Here is a 26287-nt window from a genome sequence, read left to right as displayed (position 1 = left end):
GGCCCTTGAGGCTTCTGAGGAGGAGCTGCTACCATCATGACAAGCATGGATTTCTGTACATGAGCCCCTTTGGCAAACTGGTGACACCTACAGACCTCTTCTCAGAGTAGTATTTTTTTTTTTTTTTTTTTTTTTGCGGTATGCGGGCCTCTCACTGCTGTGGCCTCTCCCGCTGCGGAGCACAGGCTCCGGATGCGCAGGCTCAGTGGCCATGGCTCACGGGCCCAGCCGCGCCGCGGCATGTGGGATCTTCCCAGACCGGGGCACGAACCCGTGTCCCCTGCATCGGCAGGCGGACTCTCAACCACTGCGCCACCTGGGAAGCCCTCAGAGTAGTATTTTTAAATGCATCAAATGAAAGAGGTCAGGTTGCAAGTGAGGCTGATTATATTAAAATAATATTAGAATATTTTTTAAACCAGCAATATGGTACTATACGTGCCTCTTTAGTAATGCATTAAATAACAAGATCTAGCAGGTCTCATAAGTACCATAATTTTGAAGTAGTTTTGAACTTGAAAGATATTTTACAACGACTCCAGAGTGATGTGAAAAATCCATGATTTGTATTGGTGACAAAGTCAAGGTCATGCTAATATTACTGTGATTTGTTGCTTATATTACAATTGGAAAACATACCAAATTTCAGTTAGAGATTAGTGAAAATAAAGATGTAATTTATTCCCATGCAAGTTCACAAACCCTAGATTAAGAAGCCCTTCAATAAATTCAGATAGTACCTGAAAAAAAAAAAAAGGTCCACATCATAAAAAAAAAAACAGAAACAAAAAAACCGTAACAACAACCGCATTCGTGGGGGACGGCTTAGTTGAGTGTTTCCTACATGCCTGACACTTCCCTGAGTCACTTCCTCAGATGCTTACTTACCACATCTCTAAAGACGTACAGATTTTTTTTTTTTTTTTTTTTTGTGGTATGCAGGCCTCTCACTGCTGTGGCCTCTTGTTGCGGAGCACAAGCTCCGGACGCGCAGGCTCAGTGGCCACAGCTCACGGGCCCAGCCGCTCCGCGGCATGTGGGATCTTCCCGGACCGGGGCACGAACCCGTGTCCCCTGCATCGGCAGGCGGACTCTCAACCACTGCGCCACCAGGGAAGCCCAAGACGTAGAGTCTTTAGCCCACTGTACAGGTGGCGAAACTGGGGCTCAGAGCGGCCTGGCTACCAAGGGGCCACAGCTGGGGTTTCCTGCCTGGGGCCCAGACCCATAAGCAGTGCAGGTTTTTAAATGAAATTATAAACAAAGGAAGGAACTCAAGTTAAGCTGATGAGGCTATAATATAACACCCAGCATAGCAGATCTATTTACAATTGCCCCAAAGTGGAAACAACCCAAACGTCCATCAACTGATGAGTGGATCAAACAAAATATGGTCCAACCACACAATGGAATATTATTCAGCCACAACAAGGAATGAAGCCCTGACACATGCTACCATGTGGATCGACCTTAAGAAGCCAGACACAGGGAATTCCCCAGGGGTCCCACATAGCGTATGATTCTATGTATGTGAAATGTCCAGAACAGGGAAATGCATAGAGACAGAAAGCAGATGAGTGGTTGCCGCGGAGCGGGGGAAGGGGAAACGAGGAGTGACTGCAGCCGGGTACAAGGTTGCCCTTTGGGGATGATGGAAATGTTCTGGAACTAGATACAGGTGGCGGTTGCACAACACTGCGAATGTACTAAATGTCACTGAATTGTATGTACAGTTTAAAATAGCTAAAATAGTCTATTTTACGTTACATGTATTTCACTACAATAAAAAAAAGAAAAAAACCCCCCAAACATCTTGCCCTGTTTCCTGAGCACTAGCTACATCCAGGGCCCAGGCTCACCTTGCTGAACCGGTGGGAACAGGATGAGAACTGGGGGATCTCCGTGGATGACTCCTCATCATTCGTCTCGTCATCTTCAGAGCCCAGGTGACGGTAACGCTCTGAGCGCGCTGCGGGAGGGAAAGGCATGTGCAGCCCACCTGATGCTGGGGGAGGCGGACACAGGGGCTGTGGGGTGATGTGGAGAGGGCCTCCCAGGTCGGGAGACACTGTCAGGGCAAAGGCTTTGTGGTGGGACCAGGCTTGGTATGTTTAAGGACCAGAGGAGGCTCGGGCGGCAGATTTAGTATCTGGGAATAAATCCCAGTTGTGTTCCTAAAAGCTGTGGGACTGTGGATGGCAATTCTTGTGTCTCAGTTTCCTCACCCTTAAGATGGGTTACCCAGAGTTAGGTAAAATTGTGCCTCTCAAACATAAAGGATGTCCCTCATCTTACAGAAAAGGAAACAGATGCTCAGAGAGGACCTCTGACATGCCCAAGATCACACATCAAGTTCTGGAGGAGGTACTGGAAGCCGGGGGCGTTTACTCTGTGTTTGGCCAGAGCCCCGAGTGGGGAGAAGGAGATTTGTCTGAGCTCACCTCAAGTGCTCGAGGGGACCCCTCCACCAAAGCTGAGCGAGGCACCCCACCCTCCTGTATGGCAGGCAGGGCTCCATGCCTGGTCAGGGCTGACACTCAGGAGGCTGAACCTGCTGGGGGACCCCCAGGCAAGGGCTGCCACATGCAGTGCCTTGGTTTCCCCTCCCGCAACCCAAGGTGGTGCGACAGCCTCCTGAGCTCAGACGCATAGGAAATCCAGGCAGGGGGGCAGCCAGCAGACATGCCCCAGCTTCTTGGAAAGCTCAGGAAGTTGGAAGCTCCAGGCCCAAGGTGAGGCACCAAGCTGGGGTGGAGACCCTGTTAGACACCCCTCACCACCCCAGGAGATCGTGGGACAGCACAGCCCACCTCCTGGACCCCTGCTTACTGTCGAAGTAGCTGGTGTCGTCCTCAGCTTCAAGCTGCGGCACAAACTCGGCCTTGTGTCGCAGAAGGCCCGCCCAGTCCAGTGTCCAGAAGAAGGGGTGCTGCTTTACTTCGTGGGTGCCTCCTGCAGACATGCCTGGCTGAGCCCTGCTGGTCCCCACCCCCCATGGCCCCCTGGGCCAATTATGAACCCAAACTTGGCCAACACAGAACCAGAAAGATGAGAGGGGAAACGAGCCATCCTTTAAGAGCCCATAGGGGAACCAAGCTAGGGCTAGAACCCAGGCCCTGCTCTTCCCTCTGCTGGACTCTGAGATCCCATCACCTGGAGAAACCCCAGAACCTTGGGAGGGGGCTTTTTCCACATGTTTCTACCCCACGGAGCAGAGCTGACTGTATCCTGTTCCCCAACTTCAGTTGGGGATTACATAGTCCTCTCCAGTGGCCAAGCTTCATCCTGACTGTGATCTGTAGTGGCCACATAATGGGTGGCTGCATGAATATTAAATAGTCCCTTAATCAATATTTTGGTGGCTGGGGAAACTTGGGACAGTGGGATCCACTGGGCTGGGCCTTGGGGACCGTAGGACACAGCCCATGGCAACCTGGCAGGCTCATACACACAGCCTCAGTGCCCCTTGTCTGAACCAGACCCAGCTACCTGCTACTCTTCAAAATCTTATGCTAGTTCTTGGTGAGCTCCTATGCATCCGTCAAAACCCCAGTTTCAAGTCCCCCTCCTCTATGCAGCCTCTCAAATAGAGCTCTTGTTTACCCCAGCCCCCATCCCACCCACCTGGGCCTCACCCACACCTACGTACCAGTGCCCAGACGGTCCAGGGGGCTCTGTCGGAGCAGCCTGGTGATGAGGTCCTGGGCGTCAGCTGGAAGGGCTTCGTCCCCCTCTGGCCACATGATCTCATCTAAAATGAGAGGAGGGAATGAGGGACTGGGGATAGCGCTTCCTAGCACCTCCTACCACCTCCCCTTTCTATGCTCCCAGCCATCAGCCTCCTCTGCTCCTTCAGCATACCAGGCTTGGTCCCATACAGCCTTTGTTCTGGCTGTGCCCTCTGCCCTGAGCACCTTCCCTTCATCCATCTCTGTGACTCCCTCTCGCTCCTTTAAGTCTTTGCCCACACGTCACCCAGTGTGGCCCTGCATGACTCTCTATTTAATATAGCACCCCTGCACCCGCCCCCCGCCCCCTCCCTTCTCCCTGCTTCCTTCCCTCCTCAGCATTTTTTGCCTCTGATTGCTCCATAATTTGCTTATTTATCTCCCTTACTGTCCCTCTCGCCCTTGGCTGTGTCCCCAGGGCTCAGCTGGGGCCGGGCACGCCATAGGTGCCCAATCCACAAGTGGGCCTGCTCCCCTCCCCGGCAAAGGCAGGGGGGACCACCGACCGGAGCCAAAGTGGGGCTGAGACTTAAACCTGGGGCGACAGGGCAGGGGCAACGCACCACTGACCACCTGGCCAAAGAGTTCCTCAGGGGTATCTCCGAAGAATGGCACACAGCCCACCAAGAATTCGTAGAGGACGACGCCCATGGCCCACCAGTCCACTGGCTTCCCGTAGCCCTGGCGGAAGATCACCTCGGGGGCAATGTACTCAGGCGTCCCGCATACCTGGGCCAGGTGGGACAGGGAAATGAAAGACCGCCCCCAGCCAGGGAAGAAAGTATGGGTAGAATTACAGGGATAGTTTCTTTTCTCCTTTTTGCTGCAAAGTCTCCCCATGTCCTGGGCTCAGGCTTCGGGCAGAGGGAGGCAGCCCCGCCCACCTGCTTGTCCACGAACTCCCGAGTGTCCTTCTCGATGTGGCCCTCGTAGAGGTTGGTGGCCATACTCATGAGCCCGATCTTAGACAGGCCGAAGTCAGTTAGCTTGATGTGGCCGAGCGAGGTGATGAGCAGGCTGTGGGCAGGCGGGTGGTGCGCTCAGGGCTGGGGGGCCCGAGGTGCCTGGCTGCTCCCGCCCCCTCGCCCCCCCCAGAACTTGGTCCTACAGGAGGCAGCCCGACCCCTCCATGGATCAGAAAGCACTGCCTGTGTATGATCACATTATTGAAAGAAGCAGCGGGTCTTGGGCAATATTACAAATTTGGCAAACATCTCTGTGCACCAACTGGGTGCATCTGGTGTTGCTCTTGAGCACCTACTGTATACTCCGCTGTGCAAACGTTAAGTTCCTGAGAATCACAGCACGTCCCCACTGGGCATGAAAACGTTTCGTGAACACCTCCTGGGGGGGATCTACAGCATATTCTTGTACGTGCATCCATGATTTTAACAAACTGAATACTTTGTAAGCACCTGTTGTTAAGTGAACATGTCTTTAGCACCTGCTGTGTACAGAAATATTTGTGCCTCTCACGGGCGCACCAGTTTTTTAAAACTTACACACCTGCCATGTATGCTGCTGTTCATGTTCTCCTGCAAGCTTAAGAATATGAATATTTTAAGTGATAAAATGATATGCGCCAGCTTTATTTTACAAAGTCACATTTTCACGCACCTCCGGGGGACATCTGCCCATTTAAAAATAAATTTCTCGGGACTTCTGTGGTGGTCCAGTGGTTAAGACTCAGAGCTCTCAATGCAGGTGGCCCAGGTTCGATCCCTGGTCAGGGAACTAGATCCCACATGCGTGTCGCAACTAAGGAGCTGGCGGGCTGAAACTAAGGAGCCCACCTGCCGCAACTAAGACCCAGTGCAACCAAATAAATATTTTAAAAAGTAAAAAATAAATAAATAAAAGAAAAAGGGGGAATTTGGACACAGACACACACACAGGAGGAGCACCACAGCCTAGGGACTACCAGAAACCTAGAGAAAGGCCTGGAACACATCCTTCCCCATCACCTTCAGAGGGAGCGCGCCCCTCCCGACACCTTGATCTTGGACTTCTGGCCTCCAGAACTGTGAGAATAAATTTCTGTTGTTTAAGCCCCCGAGTCTGTGGTACTTTGTTAGGGCAACCCTAGCAAACAAATGTACCTTCTCCTGACTCGGGGTGTATTTGAAATTTTCCGAAGCAAAGAGGAAAAAATATTTTTCTCGAGCACCTACTGTGTGGGCCTATCCCTCCCTGAACCCTCCAGGGCTGCACCTTCCCACACCGTTTTTCAGATGAGGGTCCTGAGCTTGGGAGGGGCAGGCCCTGCCTTGGGGACACTTGGAAGATCCCACTCCAGGATGATCCCACAGGGGCCCAATGGGCAAGCAAGCAGCCTTAGAGCGTCGAGCACAGAGGCCCAGGTACACAGCAGATGCCAACACACATCTGCTTTGTTTTCTAAGCCACTCGCAAACAAGATGCCCTGAAAACGTGCAGGGCTCTTAAGGCCCTGAAAACACGCAGGGCTCTTCACGCCTCCACACGGCAAGTACCTCCATTGGAAAGGGACCCATATCCCTGGCACACAGTAGGTGATCAATGCATGCTGACCTCAACATAAAAACTTTATAAAAAGATAGCTGCAGTGTTCGGGGACTGACACACAGTCATTGCCTAATAACTGTGGTTCTGATCACCTTTACACAGCTGGTGCCCAGTAAATACACACCAGCTAAAAAACATGCTTTATAAACTCAAAAAGGTCATCAGTGTGTGAGAAGTTAGTTATACCGCCGTCTGGGTTCCTTAAAACGGTGAGCACAGGCCCAGGTATACAGCAGGTGCCAAATACAGGTGCTTTGTTTTCTAAGCCACTTGCAAACTACAAGAGGCCCTGAAAACATGCAGATTCTTAACGCTTATGTCCACACCTCCACATGGCAAGTACCTGAGAAACTCATACTTCTTGCCTGGTATCCAAAGGGCACTTGATGAAAGAGCAGCCCTTTCCTCTGTACACAGGAGGTGCTCAACTAATGTACGGAAGAGTGCTTTGAAAATTATGAAAGGGTTACAAAGCGTGAGGGATTATTTACACTCACACTTGCGTTTTTCAGTCACCCAGAGAGCACCGGGCACTCAGTAGGTGGCTACTAGAAACTAGGGTAAAATAAACACTCTAGGACTCTCTTTCTTCCCTGCACTAACACACAGCAGAAGCTCAAGACATGCAGTCCCTTTCTCTACACATAAGGTCTTGCGAAGTGCATGTCCCTGCTCTTTGTATATAGCTGGTGCCTCATAAGTGCATGTTCACTTCCCTTGTGTGGCAGCAGCTCTGTGAGTGCATGGTCCCTTCCCCTGTCCAGTCTGTGCCCCCTCACTTTGCCTGGCCAGCACCTCGATAAGTGCACTGTCCTTCCCCTGCACACAGCAGGCGCCTATTAAACACCTGCTCTCTTCAGTACACACCAGGTGCTCAACATTGCCAAGATCCCTGCTTTCTACCAGCAGGGGGCCCTTGATGCCAGGAGAATCTAGGTGGTGGGGCTCCTGAGCAGTCTCAGACCCACTCAGAGGCCCCGCCCCCAGGCTACTCTGAGCCCCGCCCCCTGAGAGCCAGGCCCACTCACTTGTCTGGCTTGAGGTCCCTGTGCACGATGCCATAGTTGTGCAGGTACTCCAGCGCGAGCACCGTCTCAGCGAAGTACATGCGGGCCATATCCACGGGCAGCGGGCCCATGTTCTTTAGGAGCGTGGCACAGTCGCCGCCTGCAGAGGGGTGGACGTGCTCACAGAGGCCCTCGGCTCTACAGCCGTGCCCAGATTTGTGCCTATGTGCCCTCCCCACCTTCTGGAAAGTGTCTCCAATCTGTCCTGAATTGGGGTGGGGACCTGGGAGGTGCGGGAGGATAGGCAGACCCTGCCTTCTCATTTTCCCCTGGCAGGGCAGCAGCTCTGTTAAGTGCACAGTCCCTTCCCCTGTACACAGCTGGTGCCTCCTAAGTGCACGCTTCCTCTGCTCACCCGGCAGCCGCTTGGTTAAATGCATGTCCTGCACTTACCTGAAGGCCCTACTCATTCCTGAACTGCAAACCTGATCCCACAACTCCTCACCCTGGCCCCCAACCCCCCTAGTCCTTCTGACGCACGCCTCCCTCCCTTTGCTGCTCTAGCCTCTAGGCCCTTGCCCACCAGTCCCTCCTGCCTAGGCTGTCCATCCTACCCCTATACCCTAGGGTCCTGCCCTCACACTTCTCTTTGGGATCCCCCAGTTCCAACTCCCTGAGGCTGGGTCCCCCACCACAGACTGAGGGCCCCCCAAGGCAGGCTGGGACCCCATGGAGGACAGAGCAGACTGCGGGCTTGATCAAAGGAGGGATAAGGTATTCCTTCTGGATCAGGAGTAAGCTCTCCATTGCTCTGGAGGCATGCAAGCCCCAGTGACCGCACCTTCCACATACTCCATAACCATGCAGAGGTGGCGCCGGGTCTCGAACGAGCAGAACATGCTGACCACAAACGGGTTCTCAGCGAAGGTGAGGATGTCGCGCTCCACGAAGACCTGCTGGATCTGGTTGCGAAGGATCAGGTTCTGCTTGTTGATCTTCTTGATGGCAAAGCGCTGCCTCGTTTCCCGGTGCCGCACCAGGTAGACGGCCCTGGGGCGGGGCGGGGCGGGGTGGGGTGGGGGGGGAGCCGGGCTCGCTGAGGCCCGAGATCCAGGTCCCGGCAAGCACTGGGACCCGACCTGGGTCCAGAACCCAACCCGCTGTGCCTTTGCCTGCGCTGTGCCCTCCCTTCTCCCAAAGCGGCCACCCCGTGGGTTTAAGCCACTCTCCCTGGTGTCATATAAAGAGCCAAAGATGACCCCCTACGTTGTGTATTTCTTCACAGCCGACTGAGACCCGTTAGCTCAAAAGCCCCGCTGGCACACACTCAAATCGCTTTAACTACAAGTCAAATAAGCAGACTTTTAGCCGTTTAGAGCCTGCTGGTTTTGCATACCTTGTAGATAAGATAAACGCTGGCGCTATTAAAGACCCCAAGCCGCTCCTGCCCTGTGGAGCTCTGAGACCCAGAGAGCCCCCCACTGTGCTGTGGACACAGAAGCCTCCTCTGCAAGCCCCCCTCCGTCCCAGACCCCACAACGGTCTTATGCTGTGAGGGACTCCTCCCCCCTCCCCCAAAGCAAATCCGTCAAAGCGGCACTTAAAGAATGCTTGGCGCACGCTACTGCCATCGTGTGGCCATCTTTTCCCTTGCTCAGTCCCCAGATTCCTAGAACCCCAAACACCTGGGGTAAGTAAGGACCTAGATCACGGACAAGCCCTTCCAAGGCCTTGCCCCTGCTGTTTTGTGCCTCCACTTCCCTCTTCAGGCCTCAGTTTCCCTGTCTGCACACTCAGGGGCTGTGTGGGCTTCAACCATCCCCATGGGCATCTGAGAAATGGGTCTACGGGGTACCCAAGGACTCACCCATAGGCCCCATTGCTAATGAGTTTGATAGTCTCGAAGTCGCTCTCACAGGGCTTCCTCCGTGAAGGGCCGACCAGGGCACGACTCTGGGGGGGTGGGTAGCAAGAGGGGTCAGGGTCCTGCCCCACTGCTGAGCAGGCTGTGTTCTTCCTGCCCCCAAGTCCCAACTGCTGGTCCTGGCGCCTGACGCTACCTCTCCTCCTATACAAACTTGTCAAACTCAGCTTCCGAGTTTGAGCTGTTGCTTAAGCCACGCATGCCCTCCTTCCAGAAAACTCCTACACATTCTGCAAAGCTCCCCTTTCCAGTGCCCCCTCCAACCCTGCCCTGCCCAACCTCCATGGCAGGGCAGTCTCACCTGCCCCCACCATCCCCCCCAAAGTCCCAGGCGTTCATTAAGCACCTGCTGTATGCAAAACCTCAGCAAACAGCAAACCCAGCCCTTCTCATGGCCACCTGGTCTACCGTCAAAAGAACAAGACAGGTGGGGCCGCCAAAGCTCTGCGTCTTACTTCTGGGGACTCCGGTGCTGGTGCTGGGGGCTGTCCTCCACTGTCATCAAGGTGACTCAGAGGCACCGTCTCTGTAAAATGAGGGAGGAGCCTCAAATGGGGTTTCTGAGCCCCGCCCCTCCACCACCCAGAGACTTCCGGAGGCCTCCAGGGCTCATCCTGGGCTGGGGAAATGGTGCCTCCCCTGACCAGCTCCCACGATACTGTCATTCAGCCCCTACTGCGTCCAGGTGTCGGTCAAACCCAGGAAGCTGGGCTCAACAATGACTAAGGAACCTTCTAGAAGGGCCGGTGGGAAGCCCAGGCTCCGAATGCTCAGCCTACCTTGAACCCTGGCCCCAAGTCTTGGGCCTGTGAACACCGGCTGTGACGCTGCCCCTCTGGGTGATGGCTCCTAACATCCTCCTCAGCTCAGGGCATGGCCCAGGCGAGCCCCCTTAGTTTCCAGCCCTGGGGCTTAGCAGAGGGGTGGCCCCGGGTGGGAGTGTGCAGCTGGTGAACAACAGCAGTGACGGTGGCCATGAAGACAGTGTCTTGTGGTCACAGAGCAAGGCTAAGATGAGGCAGTGAGCCTCAGGGTGAGGGAGGCCCGGGTTCAGATGCAGCCCGCCCGTCCCACTGTCAGTGGGCCCACTGCGCGGTGCTGGGTAGATGACTGCCCCCGCAGCCTCAGCTGCCACCTGCCTGCCTGGCTACTTCGTGTTTCCTCTGACACCCGGGCCCACCCACAGTGCCACCTGCATCATCTTCATGAGACAGAAAAGAGGTTGGCTGCGGCCACACGGCTAGTCCACGGGCGATCTGGTCTCGGGCACACCTGGGCCTGAACCCCAGCTCAATCTCATCTGCCCGGAGCCTCAGTCTCTCTGGCTTTAAATGGGGACAATGGCAGCCCAATCCCAGTGGACGCTGGCCACTGCGGCTGGTCCCTGCTGACCCCGTCGCCTCCCCCCAGCTCCCCTCCTTCCTCAGCCACACCCCTTTCCTCGCTGCTCTTCCAACACACCAGACACAGACCCACCTCAGAACCTTTGCCTTCACCATTCCCCCTGCCCGGTTCATTTTCTCTCTCCCCTAAATCTGCACACCTTTCCATCCTCCAGGCCCCAGCCTGAATATCCTCTCTTCCCAGAGCTCCTCCAACCACCCCTGGACCAGGGCAGGTTCAACGCTCCCCTAGCACCATGTCTCGGTTGTTCCCCTGTCCTGGCTGGGGGGTTCTCGGCCACCTTGGTCGTGCCCATGGGCTGCCCCGTCTGACTCCCACTTCCCGGGCCACAGTAGGATGAAATTGGGAAAGTGCTTTGTGAATTCACAGGACAACGTGAATGCCACTGCTAAAGGTGGTCCTCTGGTACCCTGGCCCAACTTGACTTAGCATTTGAGGACTTGGCAGGTCAGGGGCTCCAACTTGTGGCCACCTTACCCCGGAATCCTGGGCACTTTCCCCATAATATGCCCTGCAGGTGGTTGAGGACAGGGCCAAAGAGAGAGTGTGGCGGCTCTGGAGTCAGGTGGGCATGGGTTGGAATCCCGGCTCCACCGCAATCTCACCCCAGTTTCTTCTTTCTGCCCCACCCCCAGCTCACCCTGGAGGGGGTCCTTAGCCAGGCCCAGCTGCCCAATGATGTACCGCGGCAGGTCCGTCTTGATGCCCTGGCCCTCGCGGGCCTGGCCCTCGGCAGCCTCCAGCAGGTGGTAAAACTCCTCAGGGTCAAACTCCTGGGGGTGCAGAGGGGTTGGTCAGCCGAGGCCTGGTCCCACCTGCAGGCCTTTGCACACGCCCCTCCCTCTGTCTGAAGCATCCTCGCCAGTGGCTCCAACTCGTCCCTGGGATCTTAGCTCCCGGCCCCTCTTCTGGGAAGCCCGCCGCAGCCCGGCAGCCCCCAGCATTCCTCTCAAAGCCCTATACGATGGGGCCTGTCTCTTGTATCTCGGCAGGACCGTTGGGTGCCTGGACTCAGCCCGGCACCTGGCCATGTGCCAAGATACTCACCAGGCACTCGAGGAGCCTCGCTGGCCGCGAGATGATGACCAGCAGCTTCCGGACAAGCTGGACAATGAAGCCAACTTCCTCACTGTCTGAGCGCTCATGGGCCTGGGGGCAGATGGGTGGTAGCGTCATCTGCAAGCCCTTGGTCCTGCCCTGCCCTCCTTGGGGACTCCTAAACCCTGCGCTCCCCTGCCCCCACGCACATCCTGCAGCAGCCTCTCCAGCTTCTCCTGCATCTCCAGGAAGTAGCGGGAGGTGACAAGAGCCTCTCCAGACTTGGCCAGGCAGTCGCGGGCCAGCTCGATGATTTGGTGGTGGATGAAACCCAGGACGCCGTCAGCCAGTGCCAGCCGGGCGCCGGGTGAGAAGGCGGCCAGAAACTCCTGCAGACGGCCCTCCATCTGTGCTGTGGCCTGGGCAGGGAGCAGGGGAGATGGGGTGACCTGGTCACTGGATGGGGCTGGGGAGCGACATGCGCAGATGGGGGCGGGAGAGAGAGAAGATGTGACGATGGGGTCCAAAGATTGGAGAAGCAGCAGCAACGTGTACAGGTGCGGGTGGGGGAGGGGGGAGTTTGAGACAGAGAGATAGGGAAAAACAGAAATGGACAGATAGGGGGGATGCAGCCAGGAAGACAGCAGGTGCCACTGGAGGGACAGCAACATGGAGGGAGCTGGGGCTGGTCTAGCCGCCAGGCGCTGCCCACCTTGGGGAATCTCTCCCGGTACACGTGATTCATCATGACGATCTCATTGTCGAAGGCCCCTGTTGTGCGTCCAGGGCTGAAGGAGGGGACAACTGGCTTATGACATGGGACCCAAAACACAGCCCAGGGAAGGGCGGCTGAGTCAGGTCTGAGGGCCAAGGGCCGGAGGCCAGGCTTGTGCACGGTCAGGACCAAAGGTGGAGGAGGAGCCACGATGTGGGTCCCAAAGCCAGCCCAGGGAGGGGCTGGGGCTGGGGTCAGAGGTCGAGGCCCACCTGAGGCTGCGGGAGCGGGGCCGAAGGCGAGGTGAGTGGTGGCCGCCCTCCTCATCAACCATGCTCTCTGAGCTGCGGAAATGCTTGGACAGGAAGCATAGTTCGTCCGGCGTCGGCTGGAAAGGAAGCTGGTGGAGGCGCTCCCTGGAGGATGAGCTCGACTGGCAGGAGGGGGTATCGGGGCCATGGGTTCATGGTCAGTGCCACAGCCAGGACCCCAGCATTACCCCTCAAGGCTCAGGCTGTCTGCTGGTCATCAGATGGTAACTCTCCTGCCTGGCTCCTGTGCATCCCTCAAAACTCCAGCTTTGATGTCCCCTCTTCCAGGAAGCCTTCCCTACCTGCTCCCTTGGCAGCCCCAAGACCCCCTCTGACCAGGCCTTCCCTGACCACACAAGGATGAGGATATCTGTGTATCCCGGACCAGGAGTCCCTTGGGGCTGAGGCTGGGTCCTTTCAGGGACACCCCAACATTGCCCAAAATGGGGCACAGAGGGGCCAGCCAGGATGTTTGCTGATTGGATAACTATCCAACACCTTAAAAAAAAAATCCCAAAGGGGCTTCCCGGGTGGCGCAGTGGTTGAGGGTCCGCCTGCCGATGCAGGGGACATGGGTTTGTGCCCCGGTCTGGGAAGATCCCACATGCCGCGAAGCGGCTAGGCCCGTGAGCCATAGCCGCTGAGCCTGCGTGTCCGGAGCCTGTGCTCCGCAGCTGGAGAGGCCACAACAGTGAGAGGCCCGCGTACTGCAAAAAAAAAAAAACCCAAAGACGTGTCTTCCCCACCCCCAACCTGGCACTCCCCTGTCTGCCTGCCAAGGTAGGACTTGTGGGTACCGAGACAGTGGAGCTGGGCGTGTTGGTTCCATAGCCAGAAGACGGGAGGGACGCGAGGGACCATCTTCTGCCGTCGGCCCTGGAGAGAATGAGAAGTTGGAAGGAAGGCAAGGACCCTGCAGCTTGTGGGGACCAAGGGCAAGCACTGTGGCTGGCTGATCCTGGCCCCATTGGAGGAAGGACCTTCTGAAAAGGCCAAGAACAGGAATACAGGGTGAGCAAGTCCACTGTGTGTTTTCTCCTTGTTCTTCAGCTGCCTCCTCCAGGAAGTCTTCCCTGACACCAGCGGCCAGTACGTCCCCCATCAAAGCTGCTCTGAGTTGCAGCTGCTGGAGTACACGCTGGCCCCTCCCACCAGACTGAGGACTCCCTGAGGGCCAAAGTCCAGCCTCCCATTCCTCAGCCCCCAGTGTAGGGCACGGCCTCCAGCAGGCACTGAATAAACGTTGTTGAATGAATAAGTGACATCTAAGTGCCTGGCACATAACAGGTCCTCCATCAGGTCTTGTTAAGTGAATTAACAACTTTCAGTGAATAAGTGATTCCTGGACGAAGTCATGCCACCCCCTCCCTCTGCCCCTCCCGGAGGGCTCATAGAAATTACCTGTCTGTGCTCGGGATGTGGCTGCAGGAGACCGTGCGTGCATGTGTGCATTTGCCAAGGGCGGAAGCCAGAGGAGAGACCACAGCAGGGCAGAGGCCAGGGGTGGGGAAAAGGCTAATGAGGAGGCAGGTCCAGCCACCAGGTGCATGCCCCTGCCTGTCCCCTCGCCCATCACGTCAACACCATCCCCCAAAGCCGGAGACCACTCACCTCCGGGCAAAAGGGAAGTTGATAGCAGATGCAGCTGAGAAGTTCCGAGGACTATCCAGGGGGCTGCTGCCTGCTGAGGAGGAGGGGGGGGGGAAACTGGGTCAGTGGGGGTGGAGACAGGACACTCCCACCCTGCCCCGCTTGCCCCCGCGCTCACCTGTTGGGATGGACAGGGGTGACAGGGGCCGGGAAAGGGTCGGCGAGGGCGTTCCTACCACCAGGCTCTTGCGGTTCCCACTGCGGCAGCTGTTGGGGGGGAAGGTGGGGACAAGTCCAGGACTCCTGCTTCACAGGACCACATGCTCAGGTCCAGGACTCCTGCTTCACAGGACCACTTGCTCAGCTGGGAGCACATGGGTGATGGCTTCCAGGCAGGACAGGAAGCTGGGGGCGACCACTCTCTCTCTGCTCCCCAGGCGGACCGCCCCTCTGCAACATCATAGCCCTGGCCCAGCTTCTCCAGCTTCTGTGTTCACAATCCCACGCCCAGGACTTCCCCGGTGGTCCAGTGGTTAAGACTCCACACTTCCAATGCAGGGGGCACGGGTTCGATCTCTGGTGGGGGAAGTTCTGCATGCTGCACAATGCCGGGGTGGGGGGCAGGGGGGGACGGTTGCTCCACAATCCCACCCCACAGCCTTGCCCACATCGTGGCCACTGCCAGGAACAATGGCAAATAAGGCAGAGGTTGGAGAGGATCCTGGAACCCACAGGTGGGTTGAGGCAGGCGCCCACTCCATTTTATGCACCTTTTCCCAGGGCCACTGCTCCAATCTCTGAGCAGACCCCCTCCCCAAGATCCCCCTAAAAAGCCAATCTGATCCTTGGAAACCCCAAAGCCAGCATCTTGCACATTGGGTCCTGTTCTTGTTCTACCAAACTTTTTTTTTTTTTTCAAAAAAAAATTTATTTGTTTATTTATTTATTTTATTTTGGGTACACCGGGTCTTAGTTTCGGCACGTGGGATCTTCGTTGCGGCACACGGGATCTTTCAGTTGCGGCATGCGGGATCTAGCTCCCCGACCAGGGATCGAACCTGGGGCCCCCCCTGCATTGGGAGCACTGAGTCTTACCCACCGGACCATCAGGGAAGTCCCTGTTCTGCCAAACTTTTGCCCACATGTTTTCCTCCCTTCATCCCAGCTCCCTCCTGGCCACCAGACCCCTGACCCAGGCGCCCCCCGCAACCCTTGCCCAGTAATTCCCATATGTGCCCTGGCCCCAGCCCCCGCCCTGGCAGAGGGAAGTTGGGAGCGACACGGTTCCCCCCACCCACTCCAGCAGTCGCCCGGCAACGGCTCCGATTGCTCTCTCTCGACAAGTGCATCAGCCCACACAGCCTGAGCCGCCAACGCAGCCCAGCCTTGGCGGGAGAACTGCTCAGGGAGGGAGAGATGACACCTCGGGGCCTCACAGGGCCAGGAATGGCGTCCCAGGCAGAAGGCACAGTGCAGGCCAAGGAGAGTGAGGTCAGCAACCGGCTCAGGAGACAAGACATGCACGGAGGAGGGGTTCAGCCTATCCACGGCTCCATGTGCAGCTGCTCTGCTGAGCCTATTTCCCCATCTGTATACTTTGCAAAGGTGCATACACAGTGCTCAGCTTTGGGCCTGGCACTGGGTAAATTGTGGCATGTTACGTATATTGTCATCTTTCTCCTGACATTACTCACAGGGCCTGGTGCATGGTGGGAGAGCAAGCAATGCCTCTCCAGCGAATTAAATCACCGACATCTGCCAATACCAATAAGCCCAGAGGAGGGAGAGACCAGCTGCACCCATTTCCCAGCCTGGAAAACTGAGGCCACAGATGTCATCAGCCACAAAGATTGTCCTCTAGTCTGAGATGCAAAAGCAAAAGTGAAACCCACAGGTTCCTGCAAAACTTCCTGTCACCACCCCCCCAACACACACACATCCGACAGCCCACATCCTCTTCCAGCCCCTCACCCCCACACTGCACCCCAATGCATCATTTTTCACTTCCAACAGCATTTGGGAAAAACACTGGGAGCCTCCCTCTTGCTCTCAGGCAGGGCTTTCTTGAAAACAACCAAATCTGAGATCTCAACGGGGAACTGGGCATCATCTGTTCAATTCCCGAGCATCTACTGAGCACCAACTGTGTGCTCAGCCCTCCCTGGAGAAGGAGAAGGCCCAGGACCCTGAGAAGCTGCCTAGTTTTTCAATAACCAGCCCTGTGGCACAACAGAGAGTGAGAATTATGTCAGAAAAGAGGCGCCTGAGGCCAGTTTCCTGCACCTGATCCCTGAGGTGCCCATGAGCCTTCTGTGGCTCCCCAGGTTCTGGGAGAAGAGTCTAAACCCTGGATTAGTCATTCAAGGTCCTTCAGCAGCTGGTCCCACCGCCCAGCCTTTGCCTGTGCTCCCCTCTGGTGCCCCGACCAAGCACTGGTGAGACACTCAAGCACAGAGAGGTTAAGGAACTGCCTGAAGGCACACAGCCTGACAGTGGCTGAGCTGGAATTTCAACGCAGGTCCAGCAGAGCTCACAGTCCTCACTTAGCTTCTCTGCCTTTCAGGAGAAACTGAGACTCCACTTTGCTCTGGATAGAACACCGTGATTTCCCCCCACCCCCCCATAACCGACAAACACATCATCCTCCCACAGCAAATATTTGCTTCTGAACCATCATTTCCGCTGACTGGGCCCCAGGGACTAAACAGCCTCAGTTTTTCCAGGAAGCTCCTCCGCAGGTCTGCCCAGAGTACAGGTTCGAATCCTGATTCAGTCCCAAATCCCTGCTGCTTCTGTCACCACCTGAGCTGCGACCCCGGCGGACAGACATCCCAATTTGGGTAAGGAGCGGTTAAAGGAAGGTGCCTGGGACCCCAGGGGATACCTGGATCCCAGTGCATCCGCCCACTTCCCCCTACCGCCGGACACAGTGGCCCTCCCCGCGCTGCCGAGATACACTTTTGGCAACTCGTGTCTGCTCGGTCGGCCGCCGCGCCTTTGCCCGCGCGAAGCCCCCTACCTCTTGGAGCGCTGCAGCAGCGCGCCCTTGGCCAGGCGGCTCCGGTGGCCGGGCGCCGCCACCGCCGTCCAGTAGCTAGGATCGGACATGCTGCTTCCCTTTGTGCCGCCGCCGCCGCCAGAGGCCCGAGAGGCGCGCGGGCGCAACCAGCGGCGGCGGGACGCGAACCTTCACGGCGGTATCTGCCCCGGGAGCCCCGCGGTGAGGGGCGGGGCACGCGCCGCGGGGCTGGGGGTGGGGGGCGAGGAGGAAGCGCGAGGCCGGGAGCGAGGCCTGGAACCCCGCCCAGGACAGCGCGGGGGCGGGGCCTGGCCTGGAGGGTGGGGCGAGCGACGCGGAAGCAAGACCTGCGAACCCGCGTGCTGGCTGGTGGGCGTGGCGTTGCCATTGCCGCGGGCGGAGGGGCGGGACGTTGCCAGGGTTGCGGGCGGCGGGGGCGGGGCGTTGGCGGTACCTGGATGTAGGGCCTTCGAAGTTGGCTCCCTTCCTTCAAAATGTAAATCCGATCGCGCCCCTTTCTCCCCTACCTCGGCGCTAACCCCTTCTGAGTGCGGCACTCAAGACCCATTCAGCAGCCTGGCCCAGCTCATGCTACTGCACCCACGCTGGCTGTACTTCTTGGAATGCCTTTCCTGCCTGGCAAAATCCAGCGTCCCCTCCTTCAGGAGGTCTTCTCTTGTGTCTGTCCAGCTCTGTCTTCCCCAGGCTTGGGCTCCTTGAGGTCCCAGCATCTTCCAGCACTGGACTGGCACAGAGGGTGTGTTTAGCAAACTGAGTCAGGGCATCTGATATGCTCTTCCTGTCTGTACGACGGGAAAGGCCATCAGCCTGGCTACTATCAGGAATCAGATGCCTGATTTAACTTCTCAAGCCTCAGTATTCTCAACTGTAAGATGGGAGGAAAATGGGGCTGACGTGAAGATTACACTGTGCCTCCCAAGAGTGCCTGGTAAACGTTCGATAAATGTTAGCATTAGGCAAACTTCCAGGCCTCTGGTTCCCCATATACACATGTCCCTTTGTGAAAATGTAATAAAATCAGAGGCACAGAAAGTGCCTGGTACAGAGCTGGGGGTACAGTTAATCTTCACTATGGAATTAATGCTTCTGTGAATTAATGCTTCCTCCTTTCATGACAGCCCCAGGAAGTCAGGGACAGTGTCACCCTGAAGGTGGACCCTCCACAGGCCACACAACACTTTGGGAACCGGCCCAGGCAGGACTGACCTGGAGCCCAGACCCCACATCTGAAAAAACTGAGGCGTACAGGGGGTCTTGCTACCTGATGTGTAGCCCTGACCCTGCCCATCCATCTTGCCACCCATTTTGCTTCTCAAGTCTCTCTCAGACTCCCTGCCTTGCTGCCTCCAAGCCCAGTGTCTCCTTCAGGTGGCCCACACGCAGTGGCCCAGATATCCGCTGAGTGTCTCCCCAGGCCTGCTCTCCATGCCCCCCACACTGGGGCTCAAACAACCCATATCTGGCCACTCATTCACTCAACAAACATTGAGCACCTACTGTGTGTCTGCCCTTGTACTGAACCCTGGGGATGCAGGCCACAAATAATCCCTGCCCCCAGGAGTCCCCAGTCTGGTAGGGGAGGCAGAGAGTGAACAGGAAACAATTAAATGAACAAGTTAATTTCACACACTGAAGTTGAGGAAGGAAAAGCACAGGGGTAAGGCTGGCAAAGGATGACTTTAGCCAGGAGGCCTCTCTGAGGTGACACTGCAGCCAGCAGTGAGACATCGAGAAGGAAGAGGAGCCAGCCATGGAGAAAGAGCATCCCAGGCAGGGAGCACAGCTCATGCAAAGGCCCTGAAGCAGGACTGAGGGGAAGATGCCAGCAAGACTCACCATGTGGGCCTTGTGGGCTACAGGGAGGAGTACAGTTTTACTGCAGCAGCAACAGGGAGTCATGGAGGATGTGTGAGCAGCGGGAGGGTGTGATCTGGACTATGTCTGTAAACCCCGCCCCCCATGTCTGCCATGAGGAACAGAAGCTGTTGGGGGGCAGGAGTAGAGGCAGCAGGAGGCTAGTGAGGGGCTGTAACAGGGTCTGGGAGGGGAGGACACAGGCCTGGACCAGGGTGGGGCTGTGGAGTAAAGTGGGTGGATTCTGGACTTATTCTGAGGCTAAAGAACAGGCTCTGCTGTGGGGTCATATGTGTAGATGAGGATGAGGGAGGTTACCCATCATCCTCAGGTGCTTAGTCTGAGCCACATACAGGAAACAGAGCCTCCTGCATGGGAGGAATTCGAGGTCCCATAGGTCTGGGGACCCAAGCGGGGATGAAGCCACGGTCTCATGCACCATAGGCTAACATGCTGTGTCCACAAGCTCCCCCTACCATGTGTGCCGGGGACACTTCTGCACACAGTTAGTAAAGGAGCTGCCCATCATCCCCAGCCTGTGCTGCCTACATGCCTCCCACTATGCCCATTGTGTTGGCATCCCCAGCAGCTGCTTCTCCCACGCCCATCTGGCCTCAGTTTCCTCCTCTGCAGAACAGGGCTACAGCTGGCAATCCAGAGGGCCTGTGGCCATGGCAAAGACCTCCCGCGAAAGGCTGGCTGATCAAGTGACCTCTGGTGCCAGCCCCTTGCCCACCAGATCAAGCCCCTCCCCTACTCACACACCCTCCACGGCTCCTCATTTTACAGCAAATTCACACTCCTGGGTAAATCCCTTTCCTAGAGCTCGAATCCTAACTCTGTGCCTCAGACTTTGCCTCTCTCTGCTTGTGCCAGTAACTGTGTAAATAGGAAAGCCCCAGGTGGACATACAGACCCCCATCTCCGACCCCACATTGGTAGGGCCACCCCAGCCCTTCATACCTGCCCATGAGCTGTCCATGCCCCTCCAAGCCCCATACCTTATGTGGCTCCCAGTGCCCTCGGTAGAAAATCCAACTTCTTCCCGTCCTTGGTGTCAAGCCCCCAGAGGGAACACGCCTCTGACAATGCTGTTCCTGCCTGGAACAGCCTCTTTGTTGTCCCCTTGGCCATATGGGCCCAACTCATGACCTTCTCTTCAAACTGCTCCCCTCCAACACCACAGGTAGAGCCCTCCCAGCTGCTTCCCATGTGTCTGTGCCACAAGCATTAACTGAGCACCTGATGTAGAGTAGGCCCTGCCTGAGGCTATAGGATGACCAGGACAGATCCAGGTCAGGCTTTCAGGTGGCTCTCAAACCTTTGGATGAGAAAAACAACTCAATAATCACACAAGAAAACATGGAAAGCACAACCATGATGGGGTCAGGATGAGGGAAATGGATGTGCATAATGGATGCAACTGGGGCTTGGGGGCCTTTATGGTGGGGTGGGGCAGGGGCGGGGAGGTTTAGACACGAAAGGCTTCCTGTCTGAGAGCTTGATGGAGACTTGACAAGTGAATAAAGGAGTAAACAGAGAAAGCGGAGCTCTGGGCAGGGGGGACAACAAGTGCAAAGGCCCTGAGGCTGGCCAGCTTATATTCTGGCAGTCCAGGAAGCTGCACGGCTAGAATAGGGTGAGCACTGGAGAGGTGGATGGGAGAACGCGGGGCGGGCAGGGTGGTTCATCACAGGAGCTGGACCCACAGGGCCTTGGAGGCCGAGGGGACAAATGTGGGCTTATTCCCCTTGGAGCAGGGGAGGCAGGTACCCATTTCCTTGCCTGGCCCAAGTCAACGGGGCTCTGCTGCCCCCTGGTGGCAATCAAGTGGCCAGTGGACTCAGCTAGAATCCCAAACTCTCTGCCTCTATTTCCTCCTGGTAAAACTGGCTTATCTGCTCTCAACAGGTCCCTCCCCTCATCTTGTCCTCACCTGAGGTTGAGGCCAAGGACCCAGAGTCAGATCTGGCCTGACACTCCCTCTCAGGGTGCCTCTGGACAACACACTTTGAGGTCCCAAGCCGAGTTTCTCCTCAGCTAAATGGGGGCGACACAGACTCTGCCTCCCATTGGACACCCCAGCCTGGTCCAGGCCCCACCATCTCCCACCTAGATGTTGCCCTAGCCACTTCCCTGCCTCTGCCACCTCCATTCCTGTCTCCTGTCCCCAGCCAACCTTTCTTCCCCCAAGGTAGCAACAGGGGCTTTAAAAATCTTGGTCCTGCCTCAGGACCTTTGCATGTGCAGCTCCCTCTGCTTGGTGCTTCCCTTCCCCTAGCTCTGCTCAGGCCTTGGCTCAAACACCACATTAAGAGGTCTCCGTCTGAATGTGTCTTGTTTGTCCATTCCCTTGTTCATTGCCTACTTCCTGAGAACTGACTGAGAGCCTCATGAGGGAGAAACTATGTTCATCTTTTCACAGCTATGCCCTTAGCACCTGGCACACAGTAGATGCCTGCTTAATGAAGGTACCGGCCTGTTGCCCAGCTCCCAGTGTGGGCTCCAAAGTGTTCTCTCTTCTCCCCACTAAAGGCCCATGGGAAGAGTGTGAGCAGCTCATTCATACTAAGGTGTAAATGGTTGATGGGCCATCAAATTCTAGACATCACTGACCTGTACATCTGTCCCCTCCCTGAATTTTTGCCCAAGCTGTGTGAGGCACCCACTATATCCCTGATGTTCTCTCCCATACAGGGGCAAGATCCTGAGACCCCGCCGTCGCAGAGAGTGGCTCAAACCCTCAACAGACTCTGATGGCAAAGCTGGCCCTGACTTGGCCCCCAGACGTACTGAACCAGGAGAACTGGTGTCTCCTCTCTGAGCCTCAGTTTCCTCCGCTGGGCAATGGGATCAGAAAGGGTGCTTCTCTCCCAGGGTTGCAGAGGGGACAGAAGGAACTTGAGGCGCTCAGTCAAGCTGGTTCTTTTCTCCCTATACCACTTGGCCTGGTTGACTTCAGTGCACAGGGCTCTAATGGTGGACTCTCAGCGTTAGGAGTGTGTGTGTGTGTGTGTGTGTGTGTGTGTGTGTGTGTGTGTGTGTGTGTGTGTGTGTGTGTGTGTGTACATTCACAGGGAGGAGCTTTCCGGCCAGCTGAGCTGGGTCACAGCACAGGAAGCCAGGCCAATTCAGCAGGGCCCTGAGCAGGCTGGGAACCCAGCACCTGTCTCGAGGAAGTCCTTGGGCAACAGCTCAAGTTCTGGCCTTGCCCTGACCGTCTATCAGAAGGGGGAACCTGCTGCCTATGACTGAATATGGAATTTTCCCATCATGGTCCTAGTGTGGATCACAGTGCCATTTTATGGAGAGGTAAACTGAGGCCCAGAGAGTCCATGTCACCAGCCCACAGTACCTTGCGGGGGAGCTGGGTCTGGGCAGCTTCCAAGTCTCTGGGGTGCCAGGGCGATGTCCGAGCCCCGCCCGCGCGCGCTGTCACTTACCTCCAGGGGTGCAGGCCCAGTGAGGGGCTGCAGGGGCTGCAGGGGCTGCTGGGACTCAGCAAGGACGGGCTCTGGCTGCTTGGAGACAGACTGCAAAGAAAGAGGCCGGGGACGGTGAACCCGGCAACGGCCCCTGCGTGTGGCCGAATGGGGAGACGGGACCGGGGTTGTGGTTTCCTTAGGGAGAAGGGGCCTGAGGCTGGGTATACTAGATCTCGCGCAGGCCGCGAGGGCGGGGCCAGGCCGTTGACCCGGGAGGGCTCCCTGGAGGCGGCGGTGCGACTCGGGGCGACTTGAACAGAGACACGGAAGAAGGGTGGTTGTCAGTCTGCCCCTCTTCCCCCAAATCTCCCCTTCCAGGTCCAAGCACTCACTCGAGGGTCAGCGCCGGGATGTGCAGCTTGTCCCTGCGGGACTTCATGCCGAGGCCGGGGCCGCGTCTACGCGACCGGGTACTGACGCCCCCTTCGTGGCCGCCAAGCCCTGACTGTGTCACGATCGGACAGACAGACAGACGCGGAGTGGGGCCTGGGCCGCCGGGTGGTGGTGGTGGGGCGGGCTCTCTCCGTCCCGGGGCGGGGCTCGGAGCCCCGCACCTGCGCGCAGGCACAGACCCGCAGCAAAGGTCGGATTGTGCGAGGCGGGAGCCGCGGTGCCACCCCTCCCGAGCAGGGACGCCGAGGGTGCCGGGTATCGAGCCCCCGAGCTGCACGGCCGGAAAGGAAGGGCAGTCACTGCCTTCTCTGCCGGACTTTTTGCTCCATAACTGGCCCCGCCCCTTCCCTGTCGAGGCCTTACCTCCGCGCTCACCGAGCCCCGCCCAGCCCCGCCCCCGGGGGGTGTCTCTCGGACACCAATCCACGGTGTGCGTGCCCCACCCCAATCCTCCCACCCGCAGCCGCTCAGCCCAGGCGTTCCCGGCCGCCCGCAGCGGGTGTCACCATCCCGGCGCACACCGGAGGCCCCGACCACGCCTCCAGCACTTTGTTTCCCTGGGTTCCCTCTGCCAGGACAGTCATCCCCGTCATTCATATCCTAATTCAGCCCCACCAGCCTCCTCCCTACACGTGGACCCCTGGCGCTCAGAGCCCCACCCTCCCTCCTGCCCAGCCCAGACTCCGAAGGTTTGCGGTTGTCTGTGTCCGGCCATGGCCCCCTTGAAATCCTGGTTGGACCCAGTCAGGCACACCGCAGGTGGCAAAGACTAGACAGCCCTCAGGGAGTCTTTGTCCTGGTCCTATTCCGTGGCCCAGGACTTTGCCCTCAGTGGTTTGTACTGATTCACGGTCCACTACCCCGCCCCCAGCCTGGGCAAAGGCTGGGGACAGTGCCTGCCTTCCGGGCAGTGTCCAAACCCCTTCCCTACTGGGGTCCTCAGGGCCCTCCCCACCAGGTGCACTACCCCCAGTCCAACAAGAGATGGTCTGGGCTTGGGGGCTACTCTGACATCAGCCCCACCATCAGATTTCAAACTCTCATCCAACCCCCAGGACCTACCCTTTCTCCTCTCCCTCCACCTCCCCTATGCTCACTTCACCCCAGCTACCCCTGTCTCCATGCTATTTTTCCAGTGCCAAGCTAGTTCGCACCTCAGGACCTTTGACCATGCTGTTCCCTCTGCCTGGAATGCTGTTCCCCTGACACTTTCCCCCTAGCTCTTCCTCCTCTTCCAGATCTAGTCTCAAATGTCACCTCCTCTAAGAGATCCCACATCTTCAGGGCTAAAGCCACCCTCCAGCCCCCTCTGTCTGTCTCTGTTTAATTTCTCCCCTGTATAACATCACTTCATCACTCTCCCCAAGAGAGTGCAAGCTCCACGGGCAGGGTCCAGCATTGACTCGTCACCGTGTCCCCTGTGCCTGGAACAGAGCCCAGCACACAGTAGATCCTAAAAAAATGTTTGTTGAGTGAGTGATTTCACTGAGGCGCAAGGGAATTCCCACCCCCAACTTAGGCAAATGCAGCCTCCAAAGAGGGAGTGTCTGCACTCACACTCCCCCAGACCACCAGTACAAGGCAAACTCCTCCCCCTCCTGGGCTTTGATTTCCCCATCTGTAAACAGGGGAAGGCACTGAACAAATGTTTTTTGAGCTTTTGGGATCTCAAAATGCCAATCACCAGGAACATTAATGTGACCCTGAAGTGTATGATTTTCTGCCGGTGTTCCCCAAAATAGAGTGAGCTTCCTGTCATGGGAGGCATGCAAGCTGGTTCCAGGATACTTGACTGGAATTCTACAGTCTGGACTCTGGATGCCACCTTTTCAAGTTGGTTGCCGTACAGCCAGTGAAACAACCCTTATGCACCTCAGTTTCCTTGTTTGCAAACTGGCATAGTTTGTACCTCACCTCCCAGCCGGTGGTGAGGGCCACGTGAGGCACCTGTGAAGTACTTTGCAAACACCGGGGCAGGATCAAGGTGAGAAGCTTTGTAGTAATTACTAAATAAATTCACAATTTGGAGGCTGCTGCTGAAATATCTGTGCCCAGGACCACAGGGCCCCACCCAGCCCACTGGCCCCAGGTAAACTCACCCACGTCCCCGGCGCGGTAGGCTCAGCTCCTTCTGAAAAGAAAACAGGGGTCATTCTCAAGGAGACAAACCCTTCACATCCCTAGCTTTCCACCCACCTCATTTCCCAGTTGGCCCCTTGTTCACCCTGTTTCAACCAATGCCTCTTTTCTGCTCACCCCACACATTGGACTCAGCCCTGCCTCAGGGCCTTTGCACCAACTGTATCTTCTGCCAGGACCACTTTCCCTCCCTTCTGGTGCTTGTTAATTGAAGCTCATGCTTCAGGTTTCAGCTCAAGTGTCCCTCCCTCTAGGAAGCCCTTTCAGATTCCCAATCTACCTCCCTTCTCAGCTCCCCTACTTGCATTTTTTAAAAGTCATTATTCAAAATAAATTAGTTATATTTACAAAGAAGTATGTCAGTAGTGGCTAAATACTAATAATCTATTGAGAAAAGGGAGATTCCTTAGTCATCCTCACCCTGTCCCCTCCCAGATCTGAAAGCCATTCCCCGCTCACCTTCTGCAGAATCTATGCAGGTTTGGGTCCTGGTCATTTGTGGGGGCTGGGCACACTGACCAGTGACTCCCTACTGAAGACTCTTTTAGAGCTCAGCAAGCCGATCTGCACCAACCCTGGGTGTCCTCACCATATATAGGGCAGAAAGTCCTGTGCTTGGGTTCCACTGTGACCCCAGAGTCCACCCTCAAATATGGCTTGCCCAGGAGGGCTTTTTAATTCTCAAAAGGCTGTGTGGCACAAGTTTAGAATCTGAGGACACCCAGACCTGGGTCCAGATCTATCATCTGTTCTTTCCTGGCCGTGGAACCTTGAGCCAAGTGACTGGTACTACCTGTGCTTTGGTTTCCCCATCTGTAATTTGGAGATAACGTAAGAGGGTTCTGGGGTAAAAATGATCAGAAATTATTGTTGTTGTGTTACTGTTGAGCTCAGCAAAGGCCTTCGCAGACTATCGCAATACTTGCTAAATTTTACGCACATTTACTGAGCCGCTACTACTCATCAGGAGCAGAGGCCTTTTTACAGGCGGGGAAACTGAGGCGCAGAGGGCGGCAGCTGCCCACATCTCTCGACGGAGGTAGGGCCGGGAATCCAGGTCTCTGGACACCACACACACACACACACACACACACACACACACACACACACACACA

General features: G+C 56.6%; 1 protein-coding gene across 15 annotated transcripts in view; it reads right to left on the bottom strand.

The window, feature by feature from the left end:
• Window positions 1-26287, bottom strand: part of MAST3 (microtubule associated serine/threonine kinase 3) — a 38019-nt gene that overhangs the window by 7185 nt on the left and 4547 nt on the right. The window contains exons 1-20 of one of the 15 annotated variants that reach the window (XM_027084683.1): window positions 22973-23356; window positions 22599-22688; window positions 14440-14528; window positions 14283-14355; window positions 14073-14093; window positions 13469-13547; window positions 12633-12793; window positions 12358-12433; window positions 11855-12064; window positions 11655-11756; window positions 11248-11380; window positions 9659-9729; window positions 9147-9232; window positions 8121-8329; window positions 7301-7439; window positions 4613-4745; window positions 4292-4457; window positions 3650-3751; window positions 2830-2952; window positions 1860-2005 (exon numbers count right to left, since the gene is read on the bottom strand). In XM_027084683.1, the coding sequence (XP_026940484.1) occupies window positions 1860-2005; window positions 2830-2952; window positions 3650-3751; window positions 4292-4457; window positions 4613-4745; window positions 7301-7439; window positions 8121-8329; window positions 9147-9232; window positions 9659-9729; window positions 11248-11380; window positions 11655-11756; window positions 11855-12064; window positions 12358-12433; window positions 12633-12793; window positions 13469-13547; window positions 14073-14093; window positions 14283-14355; window positions 14440-14528; window positions 22599-22688; window positions 22973-23019 (2256 nt within the window). In that variant the 5' untranslated portion in view covers window positions 23020-23356. Of the gene's footprint in view, window positions 1-1859; window positions 2006-2829; window positions 2953-3649; window positions 3752-4291; window positions 4458-4612; window positions 4746-7300; window positions 7440-8120; window positions 8330-9146; window positions 9233-9658; window positions 9730-11247; window positions 11381-11654; window positions 11757-11854; window positions 12065-12357; window positions 12434-12632; window positions 13251-13468; window positions 13548-14072; window positions 14094-14282; window positions 14356-14439; window positions 14529-17280; window positions 17650-22598; window positions 22689-22972; window positions 23357-25132; window positions 25165-26287 lie in introns of those variants that run through there. The other 14 variants (XM_027084684.1, XM_027084687.1, XM_027084692.1 and 11 more) reach the window with 14 other exon arrangements.

Source organism: Aethalodelphis obliquidens, unplaced genomic scaffold (assembly GCF_003676395.1).
Source record: "Aethalodelphis obliquidens isolate GAN/ISIS:26980383/991018 unplaced genomic scaffold, ASM367639v1 scaffold53, whole genome shotgun sequence".
In the NCBI taxonomy this organism is placed as follows: Eukaryota; Metazoa; Chordata; class Mammalia; order Artiodactyla; family Delphinidae; genus Aethalodelphis; species Aethalodelphis obliquidens.
This window is presented reverse-complemented; position numbering and strand designations above follow the sequence as displayed.